This window comes from Schistocerca gregaria, chromosome 1, assembly GCF_023897955.1.
Source record: "Schistocerca gregaria isolate iqSchGreg1 chromosome 1, iqSchGreg1.2, whole genome shotgun sequence".
NCBI classification, from domain to species: Eukaryota; Metazoa; Arthropoda; class Insecta; order Orthoptera; family Acrididae; genus Schistocerca; species Schistocerca gregaria.
In genome coordinates, this window is record NC_064920.1 from 356,498,758 (window position 1) to 356,518,896 (window position 20,139).

The 20,139-nt window shown below is 38.2% G+C and overlaps 1 protein-coding gene across 2 annotated transcripts in view; it reads left to right on the top strand.

Annotated features, from left to right (window-relative positions):
* The window catches only part of LOC126345620 (guanine nucleotide exchange factor DBS-like), a 350,102-nt gene extending 330,280 nt beyond the window's left edge, over nt 1–19,822 (top strand). For both annotated transcript variants that reach the window (XM_050002115.1, XM_050002117.1), the window contains exons 19-22: nt 2,966–3,189; nt 4,469–4,652; nt 9,386–9,512; nt 18,913–19,822. In XM_050002115.1, coding sequence (XP_049858072.1) covers nt 2,966–3,189; nt 4,469–4,652; nt 9,386–9,512; nt 18,913–19,040 — 663 coding nt within the window. In that variant the 3' untranslated portion in view covers nt 19,041–19,822. The remainder of the gene's footprint in view (nt 1–2,965; nt 3,190–4,468; nt 4,653–9,385; nt 9,513–18,912) is intronic.
* The last annotated feature ends 317 nt before the right edge of the window (nt 19,823–20,139 follow it).

Below are 20,139 nucleotides of genomic sequence, written 5' to 3' on the forward strand. Positions count from 1 at the left end.
GTACAGACATCTTTTATTAACCTGACACGTTCCACATCATTACGAAGTGTCGTATTCATGATCTATGGAACAAGTATTAATCTAATCTAATCTAATCTAATCACAACGAAATGTATATTCTTGAGTCGGGCCTCAATAATTGACTTATCCACTGTTTATAGCTTTGATTTGACTTCTTTAAACTTTGAAACAAATCTGTGTCTGCCAGCAGCAATATGAACTTGCAAGTTAAAATATTTCGTAAACATTTCTTTAGTGTCCGAAAAAGGGAGATAATTGGTTCACAAATAGGTTACAGTTTCTGAAGAAGCTGAAATACAGTTGGTTATGCACAAGCTGATAAAAATGATTTTAATTCCATCTGATATGTGATGCACAAGGTAATGTTTCTCCAGTTGCTGGACATAATTGTTCCAGGACTCCATTTTTCGATTGAATGTTGAAAAATGTGGGTGTGGCATCTTTAATTGCAGTAATTGTTGTTGGCTGTAGTTCTTGATTTCTTCAAGTTCGGCCAAGTGTGCCATCACCATGAGCTCATCGGTTGCAGACTGTTATTGCAATAAGCTGAGAACTGTGTAGCAGAAATTCCGGTTGGGCCATGTCTGAAAAATATGCTCAGAAGTGTTTGAAAAATTCACAGAATCTTCCTGAAAAACAAATGGATTGGCAATCTTGGAATGGTACAACTGCGGAATAAAGCTACATAACATTTTCACAAAAATCAAAGCAAAGAATCATGCACTCTGAGGTAAGTAAAACAAAAAAAAATTGTCCCCCTCGCCAGTATTGTCCTTTCTATTTACTACCCAACAATTGATGAGAGTGCTGTGGTTTTGCACTTATGAAATTTGAATAAGCAATTTCCAGTTTTTCTTGTTGCTGATATGTTGAGACTTAGTAAAAAAGTGAGAATAGCCTTCAAAGTTTTTCTTGACAGCCAAAATATTGTGAGTGTAGTAACTGACTTCTTTTATTAATTCAGGTGAAACATCCACAATAGCAGAAAAGTGTTTTCCTGTCATAGTTCCATAATGATGGTTGATTGCACACTTCCTAATTTAATACTTGTTTGCAACTGCAGCACTGTAACAGGAATATAGTAATACAGTAAGAAATAACAAATTACATGTATTAAGAGTGTGATACAGAATGGAACTTAACTTTGGTACAGTTTTGTGCATGACACTCGATGTCTTATAACTGATACACTGAAATCTAAAAAACTTTACAGTCTCGCGACAGTCTCTGACGTCATAACTGTAACTGATAGTAATATTGCAGACACTCTTGATTGTCATATGACTCCATAAATAACAACTGCTAAGTCAGGAGATAATCCTCAGAGAACTGTACTAAGCTGGCTGCAGGCACTGCACTGAACTGAATTGAACTGAACTGAACTGTCCTGTCTGATGGCTGGATTGTATCTGTCTGAGTGTCTGCGGTGCATCGCACTTTATGCCTGTTAGCAAAAGAATTTCCATGTTCACCAGTACAAGGCAAAAGCAATGTAGTCGCGGTTGACAGCCCTTTCTTTGATGGCTCTTCATACTGTCAGTGGATGAGGTGAGTGTGACATGCATATAGACATGGCACGAAAGCAGAAAATTGTTTGAACATGTGAATTCCATTTGGAGGCTGCTTCTAATAACTGAGAGGCATTGTGCAAGTGGTTATGCCTGTGGGGAAGCGGTCTCTTGCAAGATCTCTGGTGTACCTTTAAGCCTGATACACAAGTCATAGTGCTACAGCTTTTATGGTTTGTTATCAGGCAAAAACTCTTCAGTAAATTAAGTGTGAAAGTGATTGTAAGTCCAGGTTGGAATATCAACAATAGTATTAAAATGATAGATCATTACTTGCCGTATAGGTCACACGTTGAATTGAAGATAGGCACAATGAAAAGATCTTAACACACAGAGATTTCAGTCAAAGCTAAGCCTTCTTCAGTAAGAACGCATCACACAATAAAACATACATCACCCAAATATGACTGCTGTCTCCAGCCAGAAAGCAGTAGTAAGTGCTTCATCTGACGGTGGTTGTAAACTTCTTGGATAAATTGATGTGTTTCATTTTCGTACTTTCCATTATCATTCTGGTGAGTATTGGTCTAAATCTGCATATTGTTTAGCAATTGCGTAATAGATTATTGGAATGAGGTTTTTGTATTTATAATATTAGTTGTACAATAAATGTAACAAAAACGCACAATTTATTATTTTGCATAGTAGAATCTTCTTCACTGACTGAGGAGGCTGAGACAACAAAAACAATCATTGTAGTTAGTTAGTAGTTGAATCCCCAGGTAGGCCAAGTATAGTGAAACTTATAAATTCCTGTGCTCATATCACAATTCCTTTGCTCCTTAGTGGTATTTGTTGCTAATAATAATTTTTACAAATTATTTTGGTGGAATTAAGATTCATATAGCCACAACAAAAGTCACAAAAGTAATTTCCTTGTTTTTTAGCCTTCTTGCGTCTGATTTAGAGTGTAAGAGAAATGAAAACATACCTTATTAGCCACTTTTACAAAATAATTATTTAGATTCAAGAATCTGCTAGCTGCAGAACAAACAGCAGTGCTCTTTGTAGAAAGGCCTTTACACATAGACAACTTTTGTTCTGTGGACAATATAAATATGGTTTCAGATATTAAATTATCAGTAAGAGATGAAGACCAGCTATTTAATATAACAGCAACTTTTGAAGTAGTGTGTTTCTTGCTAACTTTAATATGTTAAATTTAACTTGAAAGAACTAATAATTTATAGTAGTTTAGTAACAATTAATTATTAATGCTATTTCTAATAGCTGTTTCACTTTTTTTAATGTACATCTTGACCCATTCCACATCCCTGAAGGATCTTCATTGTGGTGGGCACTATAGAGCACAGTGAGTGACTGGTTTTCAGTAGTTTATTTTACACAACAATTATGTATGTTTGTATGTCTTTCAGATGTCTCAGATAGGGTTAACAGAGTCTGTGAAAGGTGATGGCCGTAAATTTGAAGTTTGGCTGCAGGGGCGGCAGGAAGTTCACACCATTCAAGCTTTAACCTTAGAACAGAAGGAAGTATGGGTGAGCAAAATAAAAAGTGTCCTACTTGATCAGTTAGCAGAACTGAAGGGTGAAAAGATCAGGCAGTACTCTATGGCAGGTGGAAGCAAAATTATTCACAGGTATAAAGTAGTTCTATAAAATTTCATAATTACTAATTACAGCATAGTTTTTAACACTGCAGATAAGTGCTTTGAGTAATTCTGTTAGGGGTTTGGCAATTATGAACCAAATTTGAAAATTTGTGTAAAACTGTTATTTTCTTGAAGAAAGGTATGACTTAATTTAGAAAATATTTGAGGTTGCAGCAACAAATAATGTTTAATAGTATCAACAAATTCTCATTGACATAACTTTCCTGTTTGTAAAAGTGATCTCTAGGCTGCTTGTTTTGATTTCTGTGAGAGTCATAAGCACACACTTCATGTTAGAAATTTTAATATTAGGTACTTGAAGTTCCTGCTAGTAGGATCAATATTATTATGCTGTAATATCTTGAAATTATAACCTCTGACATGTAGTATGTAGTTGGCTTCTAATTATTTGAATGTATTATTTTTATTAGCTTGCATCTGTTGCTGTGATATTCACTTCAAAATGTGTGAATGGTACAGCATAATGTTAAAAGTAAACACATTTAGTGATACTTCTTTATTGCACAAAACATCAATCACTAATGTTTATTCAAATTGTTTATAAGTTTAGTTTAATTTTCCCTATATCAAGTATAATTCAAACTGACTTTTTTTCACCAGATATGTTTTGGTTTTGTTGGCAAAAAACATTACAGTGTTTACTCTATAATTACTAAATATGCTTTTTCAGTACAAGCGGAATCTGTCTAATGATGAAGATTTACTGTCTGCAGCATGCTTGAAGTGGATAACACAAGCTGCTGCAGAAATGACCATCAAAATGTACATTTTTGCAATTCAGTGAAATTGAGTGAAAAAAGTAAAGTGGGAAGGCAGTTGCACCTGAAACCAGTGTTTAGTTGAGCACGAGTATTTTTTTTTTAAGTGTAAATGTATAATATGGATCAAAATAACTATTCTAATTTTCTCTAATTTTGTGTTTAAAGAAAATTAATAAGTCATAAACTATCAGCATAATTGTAAAAGTCATTGTTTTAATGCATTGAATATTAAATACACAACATCATCATTTGGTTTCAAGTGCAATCCTTCTTGATTTTTTAATGGATTCGTATTTGTCTTTGTATGTTGATTGCATGGAAAACTAAACTAAATTTCTTTCTATTTCCTTCACATCAAACCACAGAACAATAAATCATCTGTTACCATACTGGGATTTTCATTTGTGTCATTTGTTTCAGATCTTTTCTGACTTGTGTCTGGTATCTTTTTCCAACTATTTCTAACTGTTTATCGTTACAAACAGGCCATTACACCAGACAACATCATGGGATAGCCATTCATGTCTTCCAAAAAATGGAAGCCTAACGTTTGAAGAATCTCAAAATAAACGTCCTCATGTAGTGACTGAAAATCCTGAAGAAGAAGCTGCATGGAGCTCAGAGTACAGTAACAGCGATGATGAGGATACTTTCGTAGAGCACACAGAGGTAACTAACCACTGTTTCAGTTATTTAATAGAAATCGGTGTACTCACTGAGTGTACCTTACAAAATGAAATGGCTTCACACATCGCTAAAGTTTAAATGTTTTCTCTCTCTTTTGTTTAACCAAAATATTTGTAACCTTTACAAAGGGATCGGTTGCTAGGGCATGTTCTGAGGCATCAAGGGATCACCAATTTAATATTGGAGGGCAGCGTGGAGGGTAAAAATTGTAGAGGGAGACCAATAGATGATTACACTAAGCGGATTCAGAAGGATGTAGGTTGCACTAGTTACTTGGAGATGAAGAAGCTTGCACAGGATAGAGTAGCATGGAGAGATGCATCAAACCGGTCTCAGGACTGAAGAAAACAACAACACTTTGTCACTGAAAGCTAATGTTGTACATGTTTTCTTTGGGCTGGAAAGGTACTAAATTTTTGTTCTGGACTTTAATTAGCACACCAGTCATTAGAATGAACGTAAAAGAAATTAACTAATAAATAACACATACAGGTAGGTCTTCAGATGAAATAGGTGATTTAAACTGCATACCGCATGCTTCATGTTTCATCTTTGCATGGTTGAAAACATTAATTGGATTGCTCATTACTGTGAAGCTCTGAAGTCTATGCAAAGACAGATGATATTAATGAGCATTTACAAAAAAACACAAAGGGCATTAATTCAGTTTTGTCTCCACTGTTAAAACTTAACAGTACTGCAAAGGTAGTTGCCAATTGTTGTGGGTATTAGATAAATTGCAAGCTCAAGCCAATAGTATCTGTGAACAACTGTGTCAGGGAAACTGCTTATAGAAGATGAAATTTGCTTTACAAATTAAGATTTAATTGTGCCATTTACCTATGTGCCTGTCAATGAAGGATATGTACCTGCCGTGTTGTGCAGGCACTGTCTTCTAGAGCTGTGTACATTTCTCCAGACAGCTAATGAGCAACAAATCTGATGGTTTTCAACAATCTTTAAAAAAATGTTTGCAATGTGTCTAAGCGGCTAATATTTTGACATTGTGTTTCTTTCGACGTATTCATCTGTATAAAAAAATTTAGGTCAGACGTGACTGTTCCCATGTAAGCAGGTATGGGTCTTTGTGTTATCCATTCTACATTTATACCTTTCCATATTTGCTATGTTTTGCAAATTTTCATTTCACAAAAACCATTGACCTGTTTTAAATCAACAACAAATATTGATCACACTATGTCCGAATCTTTTATAAGTGTATATCTTCCACAAAAGGATGTTCCTTGCTGATTCTGCACCACTTGTTTTTATTGCTAATCATGAAACATATTTCTCTTTCATGTGCTTTTTCCATAGCACCGAGCGAGGTGGGACAGTAGTTAGCACACTGGACTCGCCTTCGGGAGGACGGGTTCAAACCCGTTTCCAGCTATCCTGATTTAGGTTTTCCGCGATTTCCCTAAATCACTTCATCAAATGTTGGAATAGTTCCTTTGAAAGGGCATGGCCTGAGCTTGTGCTCCGTCTGTAATGACCTCGTTGTCGATGGGACGTTAAACACTCGCCTCCTCCTCCTCTCCATAGCACTACTCAAATTTTTTTATCCAAACTGTTGTTTGCAATCTTCTAGAATAAGTTCATTCTACTGTTTGGGTTAAGATATATTATTTGATAGTCACAATTAGTACCAACCTTTAACATTGCTATTCATAAAAAGTGAGCATTTACCATTTCTTTGAGGTCATATATATATATATATATATATATATATATATATATATATATATATATATATATATATATATATATATAATGGAAAGAAACTTCCACATGGGAAAAATATATTAAAAACAAAGATTCCAAGACTTACCAAGTGGGAAAGCGTCGGTAGATGGACACAATAAATAAAACACACACAAAGAATTTCTAGCTTTCGCAACCAACGGTTGCTTCTTCAGTAAAGAGGGAAGGAGAGGGAAAGACGAAAAGATGTGGGTTTTAAGGGAGAGGGTAAGGAGTCATTCCAATCCCGGGAGCAGAAAGACTTACCTTAGGGGGAAAAAAGGACAGGTGTACACTCGCGCGCACACACAGACAAATATCCATCCGCACATACACAGACACAAGCAGACACTTGTGCTTGAGGAGGGTGTTCTTCAGAGGTTCTGGATCATTGTCGACTTCATTCAGCAAGTCCTGAGTGATGGTTGCTCAATGTTGTTTTTAGTCGAGATTCAACAGTTTCAGAACAAATTAACTTTTCTGATACACATAAAATGCCCAAAACATTGGAAAAAAATGCATGGCATGAGCCAAAGGAAATGCCATACTTCTTCCACATTGTCATAAAGTAACTGATGTGCTAGGGTGTCCAGGGCAGTCATCATCTTCTAGACCCTCATTGTAACATTTCTACCACTTGTTAACTCTTGTCTTAAGCTTAGTAGATTCATCAAAAGCCACAGTCAACATTTCAGATGTGTTGCTGCACTTTATTCCACTTATCAAGCAAAATTTAATGCAAATTCTTTGATCCACCATTGTTTAAAGTAAAAATTTGCTAAGCACTACAAAACATGCACAACCTTTTCAGCTGTAGAAACTAAACTGAATATCAAAACAGCTGAAAATGCAAACATACCTCAGGAAAAAGTGTACCAACAAGATAAAAAATATTTAAAAACCAGATGTATAAAGCCTGCAAATTTAAAATATTCCCATTACTCTTTGATCATACCTCGAAAGCCTGCCTCAAATCAGTTCTCAACAAACAGGCCATTCGGTTGCTTTATGCAACCGGGAACAACACTTGTCAACAGTTCAATATCTCTTATTTTTGTTTGCAGTGTGAAACCTGTCACTCCTATAGAGGGACTATTTTGCTGTACTGTTCATGTAGTATCTATCTTATTTTCTCTTAATGTTCACCAGGTTATTTTTCATATGGTTTTGGGAGTCTTTAGCTGCAGAATCCATGTAAAAAAAATTCTCTTGGTATTCAAGAGCCAGGATGTCCAAGTTAAAACTTGATCTTTTGAACACATTTACCAACTTTTTTGTCAGAAGATAATAGTGAATATCTTTGAAACTTCTAGTTTTAACTTAGACATTATGCAGCTTGAACAACAAGATAATTTCATACAGAGCTATTCTCAATATTTATTCCACACAGTATTTATTGGCCTCATATTTAAATATGCAAAAACTCGATAAAATTATTGCCCGTTCTGGAATGGATTCTATCGGGTTGCAGAACAGGGCTGGCCATGGCGTGCTAAACTTCAGGTGGGACAGGTGTGCAGGCCATGTGTGCGCTAGGTCTCAACCTGTGTGGGCTTTGTTCGTTCCTTTCTGGCAGTACTCAGTACAGTGCAACATTTCATTAGTATTGTGGTGAGGCAGTTTTTGGCCTCCGTAACTATCTTCAGATTGGCGGAATTGTGGTGTCAGTACTGTTTACCCTTTGCTACAGTAGAGTCTCAGTAGTTCGAGGTGAACGGGACCAGAACCACCTCAAACTATCGGAAACTCAGACTATTGAAATTCAAATGGGAAAAAGAAATATTATGATATTGCAAGTAATACAGGTCATAATATGAACTTTATTAAAACGAAAATATTTACACTTGCATTTACATTGGCAGAATAACAAAAATTATTTATTTAGACAAGTAATAGTGAAGTGTCTGTGTATGTGCAGATGGATGTGTGTGTGTGTGTGTGTGTGTGTGTGTGTGTGTGTGTGTGTGTGTGTGTGCGAGGGTACACCTGTCTTTTTTTCCCCTAAGGGAAGTCTTTCCGCTCCCGGGATTGGAATGACTCCTTACCCTATCCCTTAAAACCCACATCCTTTCGTCTTTCCCTCTCCTTCCTGAAGAAGCAACCATCGGTTGCGAAAGCTAGTAATTCTGTGTGTGTGTTTGTGTGTTTTGTTCATTGTGCCTTTCTGCCGGCACTTTCCCACTTGGTAAGTCTTGGAATCTTTGTTTTTAATATATTTTTCCCATGTGGAAGTTTCTTTCTATTTTATTTACATCATCATCATATATATGATGATGATGTAAATAAAATATTCAAATACGCACACAATTCTCATCTCTCTATTCTGTCATCCCATTCCTCTTTGTCAATTGGATCTTGAAAACTAACATTTTTCTTACACCAGGTGTATGTGCGCTGCCGCCACTGCCGCCCCTCCCCCCCCCCCCCCCCCCTACACCCACACACATTCTTTACATCAAGAAGAACTTTGTGCTAAATTTGTGCACAAAATTTGAGCCTGCTGTAAGGGAAATGTTAGTTTTTGCTGTCTAGTAGACACTTTTTTTGTGATGACTAGGAAATATAAAATTTAGTAAAATATACATTATTCAAAAATTATCATAAGAATTTTGCTGCAGGAATTGTTATAAAATATCTCATGTCAACAAATTAAAGCCACGGTGGATGAAAGTCATCTGTAATGTAACATTATGCACTGCCTTGATTTTCTTTCCTCTGCTAGTCACTTGTGTAACATTTACATATGTACTAGTTTAGCTGTTGATATGAATGGCAGGTTTTCAATAAATTAATGATTTGAGACATTTCTGCCATGGTTTAAGTGCTAATTAAGAATTAATATTGTTGATATTCCAATCTTTAGTTTCTATACAAATGAATAATTTACTGTACTGACAAAACTCTAGTTTTGCATTTAGATTAACTAAAATGGGCCATTCTGCAATACCTGACTGACTGTTTTTGTTTTACAGGGAGGTAGGTATGTAGCACTGGCTGATTACTGTGCAATGGGACATAGTGAAGTCTCCATGCATGAAGGTGATACCGTTGAATTATTGAAGGTTGGCTGTGGAGGATGGTGGTACATCAGAGTATCAGGTCTGTTGATGTCACAGCAAGGCTAGTGCATGTGTTGGTGAATTTAATTTCCTTTGGATTTTTTTATTCAGCTAATTCAAGTATGACAGTTAACTTTTTTTGGCGACTCCCCACAACTTATATCAAGAAACATTAATTCTTTGAAAAGAAGGAATGTTATAATCTGATCCTCATCTCCAGCTTCTTGCAACACGTATTCAGAGAATCATTTTATTGATGCTCGTGTAGGTCCACATCAGTTGCACACTCCTCTAAAGAAGAAAAAATATCACCTGTGGAAGGCCTAGATGGATTTTGTTTCAGTTCATGTTTTCTCAAATCAAAACCACGTTGTTATGGAACCAATATCATGTCAACTGAGTATTACATAAAGTAAAGAAAAGCAACCACTCATCTTGAGCAGAGTGATGTGTGATGCATACACACATACAGCAGAACATATTAACTAGCTTTTGAACCCTGGGTCATCTTGTCAGGAAGTACACACATTCACACACACATAACCGCACAGACACCCAAATGCTTACTGCTGCAGCTGCAGTTCGTCATTCGCAAATATGATTGATTACTTTGATGGGGCAGTGTAGTGTAAATTTCAGTGGTACTTAAAGCTTAGGAATTTCAAATAATTTGGCTATATATGGAGACTGCTTTCATCAAAAACCTAATAGTTTTAAATCCTTTTCTTTCGAGATTGCCTGTGGAAATGTAAAAGTGTAAATATTTATGTTTCAGTTATTAGTTTTCCTTTGTTGTTCTCTTTTCTGACGTTGGTGTAATATGTATCAAGGTATACACAGTGAAGTCATTAAGGTCCAGTACTGACTTTGTCCACAGTCCTAGCACTATCAAATTTTATCATAAAGTGCGTTATCAGAAAAGATTCGCATCCATGTCTTATCTTCATTTTTGGGTCATTCTGGTAGAGCTGTATTTTGTCTTCAGTTACAGACTCTTGATTTTGACCACCTTAAAGTATATTTACAAATTTCTTTGTATGCAGTGCATTAAACACAGACTCCCTTGTCCATGGGCAAGTATCTGACTGAAAACCTGACTGAACAAAAATCCTCCTGAAAGATATTAGCAATGATCACAGCACCAAATGTGAATGCACTAATTCTTGGTTTGCGTCATCCTCACTCATTCTCTGAATATAAATACATTTTCTGCAGTGTGAATGCTACCTTTTTAAATTTTTACAAAAACAAGGGAAAAAACTCCCTTTTCGTACCATCCATTTTATTGTTTCTCATTACATTCATCTTTAAAATTTAAATGGTTTTCCTCGTATTCAAGACAATCCGAGAAACGTTTTCTCCACCCATATTCTAGTACAAAACGTGCTTCTGAAAGGATTCAGTAGCTTTCTCATGTGATGAATATACTGTCTAAGCATATTTTGCTTGAGATTAGGGAATAAAATATGTTTCAGGCAATAAAAAGGGTGAAATAGGCAATAAAGTATTAATTAGATATTTTTCTCTGTCAAATAATCAATTGCATGTCATGTAACATGACAGATTTCTTTAGGAATAAGAATGACTTGACATTTTCATTACTAATTTCATTGATAACTTGTGGCAAACAGATTATTGTATACCATTCGCCATCAGTTATTCTTCACTCTCCTAAAGCAGTGGTTGTGATGCGAAGAGAGTATCCAAAGCAACAAGCCCTTCCCCCCCCCCCTCCATGGAAGCACTGTGGAACATACCACTTTTGTTGATTTTGGCTCATCTTGAAACATCCAAACAGTTGATTGTAGCTTAGTTACTGACTTAGTCTGACTCGTCATTGAACGAAGTGCACAAATATGTACAATTTTTGCCTCCTGTAATAATGTTGTATGTCGATTCTGCATTTCCTCACACTAGTTGATGTGAGCCTGTTTTTGAGCTTTGCTCAAATTGTGTGAACCTCACTATAGACAGGTCTCTTTCTCACCTACATCTTCAAGCAAAATCGAATGCACCACAGCCTTCAACGTGTCCACGGATGCCGCCCTCTTGCGGCAAGTCACAAGCCTCTTCTCCAGTCATTGGGCAGCATCAATATTTTTTGAAGTCATGTATGATTTTGGTTGACCATCATGAAATTCATCACTGCCTGAAGCACAACTGCAAATTCTGCAGACCAATAAACATCCTTTTCTGTAAGTGATTGGTTTCCAAAAGTTAAAGTGTTCCTAGGTGCCGTCGTTGATTTAGGCCATTACAAAAATCATAAAAACATAGTTCAGCAGAAACCTTCATGTGAATTTTCCATTGTTTCACAACACTGATTCTTTAAATGCTGTCTAAACAAATAACTTTCCCAATTTCTGAATTGCCATTTTCAAGAACAATAGATGACAAATATTAAAACTTCAGCACTGTCTATCGGTCATTTGTAAAAACTTAAAAGGCAACCCTCATAACATCTGTTGCCGAGCTCCTGAAACAAATTTCATTTTCACATAAATTTTATGTATGGTTCTATGACCTAATAGAATACTGTGAGCATAATAGCAAAAGATTATGCATCTTCCGTATAAGCTACTCACCAGTTGTAGTTTAACTATCTCGGAAATTGTGGGAAGTCATCACACTTAATCTCTCCTATTACATGAAATTCTGCATCTTTCTGTTTGCTGCTCATGTTTGGTTTACAGATGTACCGTGTTTTCTTTATATTTCTATTTTTGGAACCATTGCTTTATGCTTTGTGTAAAATGAACAATTTATTCCTGAAGTGAATGATATCTTTGATGGGATCAGTGGTGAGAAGATATTAAACTGTACCCAACTCCCTGAATTTAGCATGAATTTGTGACTGACTGTTAGGACATGTAGAAGTGTTCTTGATTATTATATTAACTGATATGGTCATGTTCAAGTTATATTTTTCACTTTTGTTTTAAGTGGTCAGCTCCATTAAATTAGTGGTACTGTTTTTAGAGTTTATATGGTGGTCTTTGATGAACATTGTCAATTATTGAACTTACCATGACTTTTCTTAACATCTTTGTAATTAGTTTTGAAGAGGAGAGGATTTCTTTCTTGGATATGGTGGTTCTCCCAGAGTAAAATATTTTATTGTTGTAAATACTTTTGGATTAAAGGAGACCACTCACCAAAAACCAGAAGTATTGAGTTTCTGACAGGTGTGTGAGTGCATGCACATGCTTGTGAGCCCATACCCACACAACACACTGCCAGTTGAGGTGGCAATTGTGTTAGGTGGGGTGTGGGTGTGCTGGGGGGGGGGGGGGGGGGGGGGAGAGAGAGAGAGAGAGAGAGAGAGAGAGAATACAGCAGTTATTGGAACCAGTGGGGAGTGACACACATTGCAGGTGATTTGGGGACAACAGAAGGGATAAAGAGGATAACTGTTGGGTTTAGGATATGGGGTGGCTAGAGATTATGGGAGTCAAGGATTTGTTGCAGGGATAACTCCTGTCTGCATAGTTCATAGAAGCTGCTGGTAGAGGCAAAAATCCAGATGAGTCAGGATATAGTTGGTAGGGTGTACTAAGTGCTATCAAACAGTAACAGGATTTTTTTAATTTCATGAGCTTTCTACAGCTGATATATTTTATTTGGTTGGTACACATGTTCCTGATGTATGTTTGCATATTAGCTGTTTTGAATATTTAGTTTATTGTTGACATTTGAAAAGATGATACACCTTTTTTAGAGTGCTTGGTGAGTTTTCATATAACATACTTTATGACAATGTGGAAGAACTAAAGAAAATGCCTCTTTAAAATTGCCATATCACCATCAGAGGGGTTGCTGATGATGTTGGCATATCCCTTTGGCGCACATCAACCAATTTTTCAGATATTTTATGTATTTGACATGTAGCAGCAAAATATGGTTGCTCAGGAATTGCTGAATGAAGTCAACAATGATCCAGAACATGTAATGAAGATGACGAAACATGAGTAGATGGGTACAACATTGAAACCAAGGCCCAATCATCCCAATGTAAACTGCCTGAAAGGCCAAGACCAAAAAAAAATCGACAAGTTGAATTGCATGTGAAGGTTCTTCTCCCTATTTTCTTTGATTCAGTGGGCTAGTGTGTCATATGCTCCTGCTCTGTGGTTGTTTGGTCAATAAGGAATACTACCTGCAAGTTAAGCACATTTGTATGAATCAGTTCAAATAAAATGACCAGAACTGTAGCAAAACCACTTTTGGTAGTTGGATCATGATAATACTCCTGCTGATTCCTCAATGCTTATTCACAATTTCTTGGCAAAAAACAAAAATGTTATGTTGTCTCGGCCACTGTATTTGTTGGGTGTGGCACCCTGTGACTTCTTTTTATTTCTGAAGCTGCAGAGAACCATGAAAAGATGTCTTTTGCCGTCACTGATGCAATAAAAACAGAACTGCCAAAGAACTTGAACACTACAATGAAAAGTGGGTACCAGAAGTGCTTCCAAGATTGGAACAAGTGCTGGCACAAGAGTATTATATCTGAGAGGTTTACTTTGTGAGGGACGAAGTTGATGTTGATGCAATAAGATTCCTTAAGAAAAAATCTACCTCTTGTGTTTTGATTACACCTCACATAAAGAATGAGCTGGTGGGTTTAAAGTCTGAAGAATGTTCAGAGAGGTTAGTGTTCAATATCAGCAAGGTCATGGGTGCTAGTGTATTAGAAGATGGCATCAACAGTGAGGAGTAGCAATACAGGAGATAAACGGGTGTGGGGACAGTGTAGAGTCAGTGAAGGAAGCGGTTAATATCTTTGATGTGGGAGGCTACATTTTAGGCAATTTTTTGGAGGTGTTTCCCAACGAGAGTGGAAATTCTTTCAGTGGGAGCACAATAATCAGCAACAATGGGGTGTCCCAGGATTGTTGGGTTTGTGGATTTTGGAGATCATGTAGACATTGGATGTGTGGGGTGTTGTTGGGGTGAGGAGGGAGATGGACTTGGGGATCTGTGGATTTCGGTAGCGATTGTAGGTTATGTTGGACTTCTGGAATGGGGCCTCTGTCAGTGGAGAAGTCAGACACTTCGTGGAGATCTTCTGTCAGAATGTCACTGCTAGTTTTCTTGACAATGATGGAGTCTGTGTCTTGGGGGAGGATGATTAGGTCAGGATCTGTTTTCAGGTTGTGTACAACTGTCCTTTCTTTTGCTGGATGGTTAGTGTTCTTAGGAAAGGACTTGGGGAAGGATGGTGAGGCAAAGTTGGAGGTATGGAATTTACGGAAGATGATAATGGTGCAGTTAGCTGGGGGGGGGGGGGGGGGGGGGAAGACGGGAGACCATGCCATGGTTGCATGGTGGTATGAACTCAAAGAGGCATTGTTGGGACTAACCTGGCTTTGGTTGTTGTGATAGGTGGCAAAGAAGTGTTTCCACTGTGTGGATCTGAGGCAGGAGAGTAGGTCTCTGACAAGTCCAGCCTGGTTGTACTTAAATGTGAGGCTGAAGATGAGGCCTTTGGGTAGGACTGAAACTTCTGTGGACTGAGGTTTTTGGTGAAAAGATTAACGAAAATGTTTTGGGCTTGCTTGGGTTCTGTATTTTGTGAGTGCTGGGAGGAAGTTTCAGATGATATCATACATTGAAAAGGTCAGCTAGGCAAGGTCTGGGTGCTATGAAGGATTGACAAGGGGGTTCACTATAAGGGGGATAGATGTTGGTGGGAAGTGGTGACCCAAGACATGAGTAGGATGTCAACATGTAATCGACTCACCACCAACCCTCTCCCCTTCCCCCCATTTATCTCCAGGATCCATACTAGTCCCTGTGGGTGCCACCTCCCTGTACACCAACATCCCTCATTTTTGTTGCCTTGCTGCTATTGCACACTACCTCTCTGAAAATCCTTTAGACTCCAGACCCACCATATCATTTCTTATACATGTTACCACCTATAAGGAGTGCTGAAAAGTAATTACTTAGATTTTTTATTCTTTTTTCAATATTGATTGAGGTATTACATCGTGCAAATTACTTGGTCGACTTTCCTGCTTCATTGACACAAGTTGCAATCCTGTGCTGTTAGAGGGCTCTAAATTGTAGCATAGCAGTGTGACTGGTGCGTGAGAAACATCATGCTGTAATAGAGTTTTGGTTTCAAAGAGTTTGTCCATACATGGAGCACCCTGTTCTTTAGCATAATGCCAGACCACACATGAGCACTGGAACATCTGGATCAGAGTGATGCCTTGGATACACTTTCATCAATCATCCTCTGTACAGCCCTGACTTGACCCCACCCAATTTTCATCTGGTTCCAAAACTTAAGGAACACCTTCAAGTACTTCAGTTTCATAGTGATAAAGCAATGCAAGCAGAGGTGAAATTCCAGAATGAGATTTTCACTCTGCAGCGGAGTGTGCGCTGATATGAAACTTCCTGGCAGATTAAAACTGTGTGCCCGACCGAGACTCGAACTCGGGACCTTTGCCTTTCGCGGGCAAGTGCTCTACCAACTGAGCTACCGAAGCACGACTCACGTCCGGTACTCACAGGAAGTTTCATATCAGCGCACACTCCGCTGCAGAGTGAAAATCTCATTCTGGAAACATCCCCCAGGCTGTGGCTAAGCCATGTCTCCCCAGTATCCTTTCTTTCAGGAGTGCTAGTTCTGCAAGGTTCGCAGAAGAGCTTCTGTAAAGTTTGGAAGGTAGGAGACGGATACTGGCAGAAGTAAAGCTGTGAGTACCGGACGTGAGTCGTGCTTCGGTAGCTCAGTTGGTAGAGCACTTGCCCGCGAAAGGCAAAGGTCCCGAGTTCGAGTCTCGGTCGGGCACACAGTTTTAATCTGCCAGGAAGTTTCAGAGGTGAAATTGTTTCTCCATCAACAAAAGCAAACATTCTACAGTGACTGTATCAATGAACTTGTTGCCAGGGTGACTATGTTGAGAAATAAATAATTACACATGAAAAATAAATATGAAGGATTTTAATAAAGTTTGCTTTATTTCAAAAACTTTTTTAAGAGTTTCTACATAAAAGATTTGGAGACATTTTTCTTTTCTGCACATCCTTGTGCATCCTGTTTCACAACTATTTTGAAGTGGATGTATATAAACAAATGCACAGCACAGCCATGGGTACCTGAATAGCACCTACCAATGTCAACATGTTTTTGGGCTATCTATGGGAAACCATCCTAGTCTCTTAAAATTTCCTGCTCCTAGATTGATTCACATTAATTGATGATATGTTCATGATCGACACTCAGGGCCAAGACACTCTATCTTCATTTCTTCACATCCTCAACACCATCTCTCCCATCCACTTCACCTGGTCCTCCTCCAACCAGTGCACCACTATCCTGGAGGTTGACAATTCTGTTCACATTAAACCGATTAAATATCAACAGTGCCTGTATTTTGACAGTGCCATCCTTTCCTCACCAGAAATTCACTGACATACAGCCTGGCCACCAGTGGACAGCAGATCTGGAGTGATGAGTTCCCTTGTCCAGTAGGCTGAAAGTCTCTCAAAGGTCTGCACAGACAGGCACTATCCCACAGACAGATTTCTCGTGCCGTATTCTACCCCTCCCCAATCTCCCCCTTTCCCCCAAGAACTGGCTAAAAAAGAAAGCCCACCTCCTCAACCAGTATTGCCCTGATCCTTCACACCCTTCCTATAAAGTGATATCCTGTCACCCACACTGCCTAAACATTGTCCTAGTCTATCTCTATGCCACTACCACTCCCAACCCCTTGCTACAGGGATCATATCCCTGGGACTGACCAAGATACAAGATCTGCACAATCCACACAGCTAGCACTTCCTACTTCTGGCATTAGGAACTCGCTTATTCTGCATAAGAAGTAGCAGTAAATAATAATAGTGATGCTGTATCTGTTGGTTGGTAATATTTACTGACAAAATGCAACCTAATGTTAGATTGTGTACTTATGGCTATTCTGTGTGGCTGTTTTTTAGTATGACTTTAAAAGATAGAGAGATTGTTAATTGATGACTGATGCTTTACGAACTACAGCTTGTTGGCTGTCCTTTTCTTTAATGACAAATATCTAACATGCAAAGTAGACTCCACTCCTGTCGCAGGCTTAGCCTGCTGTATCTGATGCTGGGCCCCCTGTGAAATCAGCTACATCATATACCAACAGTGCTGTAAACACTGCACAGGTGTTTGTCAGTACGACAACCAGCCAGCTGTCCACCAGGATGAACGGGAATTACCAACTGTTGCCAAGAATAAGGATGACTACCTGGTGGCACAGTATCCAGCTGAGCATAACATGCTCAGTTTCACTGGCTGCATCACAACCTGATCATCTGGATTCTTCCATCCTCCAGCACCTTCTCTGAACGACGCAGATGGGTGTTATCCTTGCAAAATGTACTTCTCGCCCATAATCGTCAAGGCCTCAACCTCCGGCAACCCACTGTCCCCACACCCTACACTCAACAGTTTCCCCTTCCCCACCCTGTTGCTCCGTCACAGTTCACATCTTCACATCACTTTAAGTGTGTGCTGCTTCCCACTGGTTTTGACAATCACACGCATCACCCATGGACCTGCCATTCCTCCGTGTCATATTCTTAGCCAGCAAACTAGCTGCCTCCCTCTGAACCAATAGCCACCCACCCCTAATCCCTCTTCCTGCATCCCAACTGTCTCCCCCTCTGCTCATCCCATCTGACATAACCCCACCACAACATAGTCCATGTACTGAAATGCAGCCAGCAGTGGTGGCACTGTGTGTTCAGCTGTCACCATGTGTATGTGTGTGTGTGTGTGTGTGTGTGTGTGTGTGTGTGTGGCTTTAGTTCAAAAAAGGGTTACACCAAAAGCTAGCCAGGTTTCCTTTCTTTTTGTGTGTGCCCATCGGTGACTCAGTGCTTCCACTTTTCAGAGTAGTCTCCTTTAATCGAACAGTATTCAGTATTTACGTGCTACCAGAGCTTGCCTACTCCATCACATACCTCAATGTTACTTAAATTGCTTCTTCAAAATCAATCTATTGACTCATTTTAAGAATAATTTGTCTCGTGTGTGTCATTCCCACCCATCCTTTAGCACCCTCTCAAGGCACAAAGTTAAATTTCATATTCTTTCTCTTTTCTCAGAGCTAATTTCTCTACCAACATACTCATATTTGGCAAATTACTTATGTGGTTAATTGATATGTATGATAAAAGATATATACACAACCTACTAGATAGCTGTTCTCTGTACTGATTACCACTTTGTTTCCAGAGCATACTTAGGGCTTTTATTGTTTAAATAATGTAATCATGTTTTATGATTTTACATGCCACGAGATGGTGTTCTCAGAAATGTCAGTCCACTATAAGAAAAGAAAGTGACAGTTGGAAGTTTGTGTGAAATACTGTTTTGATATCAGTACAATAATACATGTGCATTTGTCATCTGATGTTCCATTCTGTTTTGCTTGCAGCATCACAACTGGAAGGATGGGCTCCTTCTGCCTATCTAGACCCACTAGGTAGAAAATCTTCCCGAAATTCTCAGTCTCTTAGTGGTCGAGAGAGTGGAAGATCAGCAGTTAATCCTCCAATGGAATAACAATGGAAATTCTTTTACATGCATCTGCTACCACCATTCCACTTAAAGTTACAGCAGGTTCCTTATTGCCTTCATGAAGAAAATAAGCAAAAGGATTTAGCTTGCATCGTGATTAAGTGTACTTAAAAATGAAGAAATTTGTATCCAAACTTTTTGACATTTTTGATGATTATTATGATTTAGTATTCAAGGCAAGCAAACATTACTGTACTCGATCAGAGTTCCTGTAAAACTGACAGATTTTGTTGCCGGAATAAGGTGCAGGTCATAATTTGCTGTAACTTTAATTGTTAACTAGTGTGTAAGTGTAAATAATTAAAATAGATAAACATTTTTAAGAAACATTTAATTATTTGATAGTCATCTGTCAGGAACAATTCTAGTCCTGTGCACAAATGTCAAGGACACCAAAAAGTGTTTTGTAAAATTTTATATGCAAGATATGTGCAAAATTTATATTCTGTTAATATTTGCAGTCAGGGTTTAAAGGATACATTCCATACTGTTAAATGAACATTTGAACTTATTTTTATGGAAAACAGATACAGACAGTTGTTTTACAAACTGTTTGCTGTTTTGCTGTTCACCTGTTGCTAGTGGTTAAACAGTTTGTTTGTTACATGTTGTTATTAAAGATAATGTGGGAAGTAGTTATGGCTCAGAAATTAAAATATTTCTGTGCAGTTAAAGAATCTTGCCAAATTTTATAAAATTTTGGCTTTCATTGTATTTATTAAGGTGTGTGTGTGTGTGTGTGTGTGTGTGTGTGTGTGTGTGTGTGTGTGTGTGTGTGTGTGTGTGGGTGTGGGTGTGGGTGTGTGGGTGTGTGGGTGTGGGTGTGGGTGGGTGGGTGGGTGGGTGGGTGAGGGGGAGAGGGGGGGGGGGGGAAGAGAGAGAGAGAGAGAGAGAGAGAGAGAGAGAGAGAGAGAGAGATTGGGATGCTTGAATGACTATGGGTATGAATTGTGCAAGCTTAATTTTGGTGCTTATGTGGAAATGTTCTGTGTAAAAATATATATGCCCTTACAAGGAGATGTACATAGAGCATATACATTATCACACACACAGAGCACTAACATTTTCATCAAAATGGTAAACT